This window comes from Mesitornis unicolor, unplaced genomic scaffold (assembly GCF_000695765.1).
Source record: "Mesitornis unicolor isolate BGI_N332 unplaced genomic scaffold, ASM69576v1 scaffold50462, whole genome shotgun sequence".
Taxonomy (NCBI): domain Eukaryota; kingdom Metazoa; phylum Chordata; class Aves; order Mesitornithiformes; family Mesitornithidae; genus Mesitornis; species Mesitornis unicolor.
In genome coordinates, this window is record NW_010168123.1 from 27,989 (window position 1) to 38,136 (window position 10,148).

The 10,148-nt window shown below is 37.9% G+C and overlaps 1 protein-coding gene across 1 annotated transcript in view; it reads right to left on the minus strand.

Moving 5' to 3' along the window:
• Positions 1-8,285, minus strand: part of LOC104536328 (DENN domain-containing protein 5A-like) — a 27,306-nt gene extending 19,021 nt beyond the window's left edge. Inside the window, 6 exon segments of the mRNA XM_010178900.1 lie at positions 1-114; positions 3,164-3,257; positions 3,895-4,045; positions 4,497-4,731; positions 5,613-5,828; positions 7,971-8,285. The exon segment at positions 1-114 is cut by the window's left edge and continues 24 nt beyond it. Of these exon segments, the coding sequence (XP_010177202.1) occupies positions 1-114; positions 3,164-3,257; positions 3,895-4,045; positions 4,497-4,731; positions 5,613-5,828; positions 7,971-8,180 (1,020 nt within the window). The 5' untranslated portion in view covers positions 8,181-8,285.
• Between the last annotated feature and the right edge of the window lie 1,863 nt (positions 8,286-10,148).

Below are 10,148 nucleotides of genomic sequence, written 5' to 3' on the forward strand. Positions count from 1 at the left end.
CAATAAGCCTTCTACAAACTTCCAGTTTGTTTGTGCAATTACCGATGGAGAGAGGTTAGACAGTTTGGGCTGACGAATGGTGCTGCCCAGATTCCTGGCTTCTTGGATATACTTCTGTATTGGGGTAGAAAATTGACAAATAAAAGTGCAAGTGTGACTACTTTGCCATGAGAAAAGGGTAAAATTATCTTTATAAATCCACCCCGTACAACAAAGAAAAGGACTGCATCCTCTTTCAGGATGGCCCCTTTTTATATCTAGCATTATACTCAGCTGAGACACTTAAGGCACTATTTCATTAGAGGTCAAATCCCCATTTACACTGTCTATCCAGTATTAGGATACATATTGCTGAATAACAGAAACACAATACAAACTGCCAAGGATATTGAGATGCATAGAGATTCAATTACTCCCTCCACCACTGAGAATTGTCTTGGTTTTTTTTCATCTAAAATGAAAGTTTGTAATAATTACCCAGACTGAGACTATGCAAATGGCAGACTGCTCTACATAGGGACTGCAAGAAAACACTGCCTGGAGCTTGATGACATCTCAGATGTACGCTATGCCCTGCATTCCTGGAGATCTCTTGTTTCTTACCCATTCTCCCAGTCTTTCAGGAAGCAGCTGCAAAATGCTACTAACAGCTCTCAGGTGTGAATCATCTGCAGTTTTGAGCAAAATAATTTCCTGAACTATACCATAAAAGAGCTATACTCTAAAGAGCTTTTCTGCTCCTGTTACTGCCATCAAGGAGTCGCCACTGTTGTCATCTCAGTGACAATATGACAACTGTTTTGAAAGGCAGGTGATTACACATTGGTTGGGCACAGCTAACTGTGAATAAGTGATACAGTCCTGCACAGGCATTGACAGAACACTCAGCATTAGTACATTTTAGATTAATAGGTAACTTCTCTAGCTTACACTGAAATAATGACCAACTGAAAAATCAGTGACTAGACAAATTTATCAAACATAATACGATCCTTATAAAGCGGAAAAACCACATCTTCTCCATCAGCCTCGCACTAAAGAGCTATTATATATACATTTAATTATGCATCTTTATCCAGAACTATGATTACAGTCATATTGTGCGTTGGACATACCAGATAACGCTCTGACACAGATTTTATAGAGGGCATGAAGGGCCAATCATGCTGGTCCCAGTCTAAACATAACTGCAACTGAAGCTCTGATATGGAAAAGTCCAGGTGCTGGCAGGACAAGTTGGTAGCAAAAAGCCAAGCAGACCATGTAAAGTGAAAGTGGTAAGCACACATGAAGTAATAAAAAGCAAGCATGCAAAACAGAAAAGGAAAAGAGTGAAGACATAATACAATGCAGAACTTCCAAACATTCAACATAAAAATAAATTCATAAGTAACAAAGCTTAAAGGAAAAAAAAAAGAAAAGACGGTGTTTAATCGTTGGGTTGGTGTAAACGCTGCCCTCCACTGGGCACAAATATTTGCAAGTTAAAAGCCACTAAGTGTCAGTTCCACAGATTTTTGTTGGCTGCCCCAAACCTTCTAAGGTCTAAAACTCACAACACTGCACTTTGAAACCGCTGCCTCCTGCTCAGCCTGACCCCAGTGTCCCTCCTCATTCGTTCAGACCTAATAGCAAAGTCTCTGGTTCACCTGGGAGAGGGGGTCCATGTGCAATCAGTATTATGTTAGCAACAAGGTACAGCATAAAACCCTAAAACATCAGCATGAATAATCCTAGAAGTTAGTACCCTCACCGAAGCATGTATTTGTACTTCTTATTCCCCAGAAATTATTTGCCTTGTGTGACAGAATAACTCTTATAGGATAATCAACTTGTGAACAGGCAGTTACAAAAACTAAACGCACACACGTCCCCTGTCAGAGACTAGAGGTTATTTTTTGTATTTGTAATTACCTAATTGAAATCCAGAAGTTTACAAGTGCTAAACATCGTAACTGTTAAAAGCAATAACAAGATTACAAATCAACTATCCTTCACTTCCATTACTTCTAAGTAAAAAGTACTTTGGAGTTATCTGAGCACACAGAACATGTCAAAGTCAAAAACTACTCGCAGCTTTTTTATTATGCAGAGATCCTTCTATTACATGGTTATGAATGACACAGATGACACTATACTTCAACAAAATTTTAACAAACCAATCAGAAAATTCTGGAAAGGAGTACACTGAAAAGGCAAGTAAACTCATCACTACCATAAAAGAATGAACTCATTTTGACAACACTATCCTAACAGGCACAAGACTATTTTAAAACTCCAAATGAGAATATTGTCTTCAATGAACAACATACGTTTAAACAAAAATAAAAGCTTTGGGGTTACTAAACAACAAAAAAAAGTAAATTCTGTTATTTTAAGCCACATTATTCTTGGAATTACCCATAAAACAACACCCGGTGTAACAGTTTACAATATATATTATATGAATGAGAAAATGTACTGTAATAAGTTCACATCACCCAGATCTTTCAAAGTCCCTTCACCACAAAGAAAAACTGTCAGCTGTAGCAGCACTGGTGAGAGAAGTTACCAGTTCAGAAAGTGGGTAAGTCAGCATCAGACTGTGCTGTGTAAAAAGAAGCAGACACAAACCTGACAGCATGAGGAGGGGTCACCTTCCCATCTTAGCATAAGGTTGTGTCATTTTGCCACATTAAGACATCTTTTATGGTCTACAGAAGAAAACCAGTCAATGCCAGAAGGCAATGCTGCTGATTTTAGGATTAAATTAATCACACCCTGGAGGTGGTTATCTTTCCTCCACCAAATACACAAAAGCAGCACAGGGTGACTAAGTTAGAGACAGGAAATAGATGGCTAAAAACTGTTAAGATTAATTCCCCCTCCTCCCCCTCCACTCTACCTCCCTTCTTTTAACTTTAAAGTATGTGATGACATACAGGAATCCTTCTGTACATGGGATGAAATAATTTTGTCCTGAGAGAGGGTAAAATGGTGTAACTCCTAGACTAAGCAAAGAATTTCTGGTCTGCAAAGGACCAGGAACTTCATTTGTATTAACTACAAATAAGGGAGAGCAGAGATGGACTGCAAGTAACTTTCTAGACATTTCACAAAGGTTACAGAGCATTATTCAGGCAATTAGGGAAGAAAACAAATTATCTAGTTGAACAGTTTTCACCTCTCTCTGATCATTGTCAAGACGCAGGTGCTCTGTGTGTTGCTTCTGTCTGTCCTTCCGCCTCCACTGTGCAGGAGCATTTCTCTTTGTCCACCTACAGACAGAAGAATATTATTAAGCAACTATCAAAAGTTAGGTGAAGGGGAATGGCAATGAGGGAAATAAGAGTTTTCTATCTTATTGTATATTGAACATGTCAACATCAATTACATCAAAGCACAGCTGCAAATACACACAAATAATCACTGTAGAAGAATCCAATATTGGGCAACCAAAGGATTTCAGAAAGTTAGATCACATACAATGCTTTGCATTTTTCCATTCTTTTAAGACATCCAGTTACAATTAACCCCTTTTCCCTCTTCCTTCAATGTTTTTTAAGAAGTTATCGTAAAATATTTGCTAGCTCTTAACTGAGATCCAGTAAGGAGATCTGCTTTTATATTGACAACAATTATAAGTAACTCAAAATACATCAGCTATAACGTCAAATGTAATATGGCTTTCTTAAGTAAATTTGCTTCTGGAAGTCTAGATTTAAAAAAGAAAAAAAAAGAAAGAAAAAAAGCAACAGACTTAACAGAAAACCCCACAGCATATAACCCACCCACATAATCGATTTGTTCTTCCTTTACAAAAAAAGATGCTGAACTTGCTTTCTAGTATCTTCGCTTTAGTACCAATCTATACATCTTGCCAAGATCCAGCACCTGTTGTCCTGGCTTACTCACTTGTTGCTTGCTGGTCCAGTGGATAAAACATCAGACTGAAGCTTGGGAAAAAATCCAAGCTCGTATTTCCCTTGTCCAATTTTCATGTCCAGCAAGTGTGGATGGACTGCAGTATGATCTATTTTTGCTAACCTTATTTCAATAGATTTCTCTGAAACAGTAAGAAATTTAACTTTTTTAAAAGGTGTCTTAATCAGACATGTATCTATAAGTACACATACTCAACTAAAATTGGATCTCAAATTTAAGAGGAGGTGCAAGTTTCTTACTGACCTCAACAGGTAAAACTAGTGAGAGAGTACTGAACATCAAATAAAGGCTACAATTTCTCTTCTTAAGCTCATTCAAACATTTTTCAAAAAACGCACGCAGGAAAACAGCTGAGTACAATTAAACTTCACATTAATTTCATCTCACATCTCAGCTTCCTATAAAACATTTAGTGCCTCCCACTTAAGCGTTACGCCTCAGCTTTTTTTGGTCTAACTTTTTTGAGGTTTCAAAGCAAGAATCATTACTTAAGTTTAACCTAATGTCTACAACAAACAGCACCGACTAGTTGTATTTTCTTAAGTGTCAAGAAAGTGGTTTATTACTCTTACCAGCCTCATCAATGGTTGTGCACTTTTGATACATAGATGTGCGCAGGGTCGGTGTCCTAACATTTAGCAGCCTAATTTTATCCACTCTAGAATCAAATACTCTCAAAACAGGGTCTTTATCATCTTCATCATGGCACATAATCTTATTGTCAATAAAAGATGCAAACATTTGGGTCTCCAAGAATCTTGAGAGGAAAGGCAAGTAAGGTTCAGGCTGGTCCGACAAGAAAGATGCCTAACAGACAAGAAGAGACAAGAGTGTTTGAGAGTCTGCAGAGAGAGATACATCCACCAAAAGCACCAGTTTTTCTAATCAAGGATGTATTAGAGTGCTTTGGTGCCACTCAAAGCCTAGTTTTATTGCACACACCGATTTTATCTCCAAAACAGACAGTCTATAAGAAATCTTCAGTTTCATGGCAATCACCATTGATTCTATTTCCTGAATTTTCTAAAAATCCCAACAGAGTCCCAGCAAACCACAGCAGTACCGCAAGTTAGATATTACATACTTCTGGATGGGCTCAAAGCTTATGAAGTTGATAAGAATATTTTCATATGATTTGATGGGAGTCAGATTAGCATTTTAGCAGGCAGTGCTGCAACACAATCTTCACCCGTGTGAACTATCCTGCTGACAAATACCTGATCTCCAGTAAAGACGACAGTAGTAAAACCTGAAGAAATGGGTCTTATGTTTCCCTAGAAAAGAGCTAGGAATCAATCCATTTGGTACACACGTACTTAAGCGTTAAGTGGAGTCATGGCTTTATTCATTAACATATTCAGCAATTCCTCTGGTTAAAAAAAAGAAAAAAATCATTCTCATTAGTAATATTTACCCTTAATGTAGAGGTTAGCCGTAAAGTGAGGCTTTCCAAGCTATTTTTCCACAGTAAGCTGTATTTTCCTAGAGCATCGTTAAAAGAGTATCTTTATCTCGCTAAGTGTGTATGCTTACAGAGTTTTCCATGTCATACACAAGATATGATGAAATTTAAGGAAAAGGTTACAACAAACAAGTACTGTTTTCAATTTTACGTCCCCAGAAACAAAGTGTCAGGTTTGAATACTGGTTTACTTTTTACACAGATGTATCTTCTTACTACAACTTACTTTATCAAAGTTTTGCATCTGTTCCCTGTTTGTAAACCAAGATTCCTTGTCCTGACTGGGTTGAATGACAAATACTTCATAGTCCGCAAACATTTGCGTAAAGCGGTTGGCAAAAACCTCACGGACTTGAATGTTCAGCTGGTAAATCTTGAATTCCTCTTCATCACACTGGATTTTAAGATCTTTTTTGCTACTGGTCTCCTCTCGCACCTCCAACTGAGAAAGTAAGGGAACACACAAAAAATTGGTATTGTTGCTTTGTTGGATATTCCAGGTATACAAGATCTTAATCTCCATTTAGCTGCTACTCCTCAAGTTAACATTCTAATTTAAAAAATTACTTTGCTTTTCAGGCATTGCAACAAAACAGCAATATAAAAAAAATATAAAGAAACCTCTGTCTAGAAAAGTACTAATTTCAATAACAACCAACCATAACCTACTTTAGTACTGGTTGCACCAGATATACTTTAGATTAAAGCAAGATATGTAACAGCCATGTACATGCTTATGTATGCAATACACTTAACTTACTTTCTTTTACCCTTTAATCACCTGCACAGGTTTTTTTAGGGGGTTTTACTACCCCTGAATATTAGGCAAATACATATTCCTGTCTGGTGTAATACAAATCCAGGTTTAGCACTGTTACAATTTAAAACATACCAGCTTTCAAATTAAGACAGAAATGCCCAGTAAAAAGCAGCTACGCTTGTCTAGTAACCAGCTTCCTGTAACCTAAGCCTGTAGCAGCATAACACATCGCTGTCCAGCCCAGAGTAATCTTTAATGAAATAAAATGCATTTTCAGTTAACACATGGGCTATGAAAACAGCAGTATGAGATTCAGATACTCAATTCATATTAGTTTTGGTAGAAATTGAGTATCTAGGAAAGAAAAATATCAAAGCCACAAGCATTCATGCACAAGTTTGAATACACGTTTGCTACTCCTGCCTTAGTTAATTATGGTAAGAGACATCGCCACACATAATTAGACATAATATCTAGAGCTTACCACATCTGCACAATGATGAGGTTGCTGCAGCTGTGCTGGGCTTCTTAGAGCACCTTGGTTATAGCAGTCCAAGGCCAGCTATAAATAGCATCCTACAGCCACACTTTCTGCTAGAGAGCTCTGCTATTCAGCCATTTCTTCCAACTGCATCTCCTAAGTAGCACTTGGCATCCATACACTCCTCACGAGTTGGGTATTTGGCATTAAGCAGGCGTTTTATTTATGTATTTGAGAAATTTTTTACCTATACGCTCCTATAAATAGGCTAGTAAAATGGAGTTTACAGGAGAAGGGAATATGGAGTAGGTAAGACCTGAATGTGTAAAAACTTACAAGAAATCTAAAAGACCTGTACTTTCCCCATCACTTCAGCAAAAGAAAAAAAGCTTCTTAACAATTTCCCCCTGAACAAGAAGAAAACAGTGCAAAAGAAACATCTGAGAAGAGGAACACAGCTGATCCGAGCATCTAATCCTGTCCAGTAACCAAACACTACTTCTCATAATCCCCTGCAGCTCCCTCCCCACAAAGCAGCTCTTCTTCCCAACCTACTGTAGGTCACACAATTTCTATCTCTGTTTGGCCCCACCTGTAGCCCAAGTTACAGTTACATGGGTAGGAATCAGACGCAGCAATGAAGTCTGGTCAAGATAATTTAAACATGCAAACCCTGCTGAGAAAATCTTCACTCCATTCCACAGAGGCTCAAAAACCCACAGTGGTCTTTCAGGTATTACCATTGATGCAAAAAGGGCCACAATCTTTTTTTTTTTTCTTCCTCCCTCAATTCTGATTGCCCAAAAACTCTAACCAGGACCACCACAAGCTATGCACATTCAATTGCTGGAAATCAGACACTAACGCACTTTACAACATCAACCAGAAAACAGCATCCCAGGATCCCTATGGCAAGCATACTGTATACAAGCAAAATTATACGTACTCTACACACAGTGAGAAAGAATGATACCTATAGAAACCAAGATTGGATTCCAGCTTCAGGATTATCTGGATGTCAGTTTTAGCCATGTAAGTCATAAGAAAGTGGTGTAAGTTTAGAATAAATCTTAAAACCAAGGCAAGGTGTATTTTTAAACACATTATCTTAGCAAAGAAACACTTGGAGGATAATCAAAGATTTCCCTAGATGTTGTGAGGTTAAACCTCACTCCCTCTCTCCCCCAAGCTTGCCCTTGTCTCTACAGATGCTTGCAAGGTTTGTGAACAAGTTAACATAAAATTCTTTCTAGCAAAGACAGACAAACAGAGCTTTTGGACCGTGAATTCAGACCACCTGCTACTGCAGCTGCAGAGAGAGTGCAGATAATTTCATAGCTTACCTTTTCTAGACTCACACCTGTTCTTTTCACAAGTGCTTGGAGTCTTGCAATAGTCTCATTTTCCTTTAGCAGCTCATAGGAATTCAAAGGTGATCCCGCTATGTTCCCATTTCTTTTATCAGAAACTAGATCACATGCTCTGAGGCTCTTCATCTTGGAGGCACTTTCACTGCAGTGAAGGTTTCCCTCAGGTGGAATTCCAAAAGCCATTAGCGTCTCTGAAATCTCCTGAACAAACTCAAGTTTATTTGGGAACTGGGGCAAGTCTTCTGGCAGCTCGATGAAATGGTTGTCTACATCCACAAAGCACAGGTTAGCCTGGGATTTAATTCAGAACAGGATACCATTACAATATCACTAAGCACAAGCGCCACGTTTCATTCATCTTTGGGGTTTGTGCATATTACAAGATTCAAATATATTTGCACTTGTTTAGTTATTTTGTAAAACAGACTTGCTCCAACCAGAACTGAACTGGTTGGCTGGTTCCGAAGAAAGCAGCGCAAGGCCTACATTTCCAGATCTCCAAGGAGGTAACTAAGAAAGAAGACTCATTTTAAAGTTATTTAGTAGGCACAAAAGAGATTGAAGCATATATTAAGTACAGATGTGTGAAATTTTTCATACATGTACAGCTAGATTTTAACTACAGGCTATTTACAATACTATTTTATACACGTACATACGTAAGCAGGTGATTGCCTATTGCTCAGATTATCAGTCCGCTCTAAGAGATTTGGCAAATTCCATTCTAAAAGTTATACTAATATTGCAGAAGCTGTAATAAAATTATCTTCTCTTTTTCTGTAAGCAACTTGAGAACTAAGGCAATTCCTTGAACAAGTTTAGAAGCTTGTTTCCAAGGGGCAAAATGAATTGAACTAGTTTCAATTCTGTTTTCCTGTCCCATTTAGCATCAAATAAGACAAAAAAAAAAGAAAGTAAGACAAACCACCTGTGTGGCTTTCACAGCAACATCAAAAGAAGCTACACATCTTTCAAGGATTAACCTTACCCTATATTTGGTGAGGGGGGTTTCCCCTTTTGGCTTCTGCATTGCAAAATCTGTATCAAATGCTTTCATGCCACCACATAATCACATACACCACAGCAAGAACCTCATTCATGTGTGAAATCTACTTGCAAAGTTAAACATACACAAGAAACTTGGCTTTTCTGTAGAGGCATTTCAGTTCTTATTCACTGCAGAATTAATGTGGACTGTCACTTTTCTGTTTAGCCTTCCCTATAAAAAAATCCCTTCACTCAGAATATGGCGTAGCTTCAATGTACCTTCATCACATTATTCTAGGAGGCACACCTGAACTCAGGTCTCACTGTAGCTGCAAAAATACACATCGAGTCATGAGAGCCAACAGATTTCCAGATATTTCTTATGATTCAGTAAGTGTAGAAGGACGGAAGCACTCGCACAATTTAAGAGGAAAGAAAGAACTGGAAGAGATTAACCTCACACAGCACGAATGATGGATGATCCCAGAATCAGAGCAATGTACACAAGCTGTGAATCACCACTAAGGACAAAGTAGTTCTGGTAGGATCTTGCTGTGGGCCTGACCACAGGTAGACAAGGATAACCTGTGTCTGACGAGACCCCTTCATTTAAATAAACTGTTGTGAAATCATACATTTAATACTTTGACAGTTTTAGCTCTCATGGCATTTCTCTACAGAACAGTTAGGATGTCAATTCTCCTTAAAATGCAAATACCTATTGCTTTTGATTTCTTGAACTTCAACATTAAAATTTAAAAAAACATTGTTATTCTTAAAGCAGAACTCTACTGGACATACTACACTAGATTTGCACAAAACTTTGCATGAAAATGTCCAGTTTATGCTCTCTACGATATTACCCATAGTTGCAAAGGTAAGCAGAATAATTCCAGTTCTCCACTTCCTGATGTTCCAGCATTTTTAAACTAGGACTGATTCCTTAGGCTCAGAGGAATGCATATAAAACATTTAGTAGCTCTCATATAGATCCCTTCCTGAAAATTAAATCACAACTTGAATTAAATGTTGCAAAAGAATTCAAGGTCAATAAACAGAGTTAAGACCTTGATTCTGAAGCAGCTTCTGGTGCATCTTGGAAAAAGGCTTTATTTTTTAAATAGGGCAGGTGTCATTGTTTAGATTTCCCCAGTACCTACACTG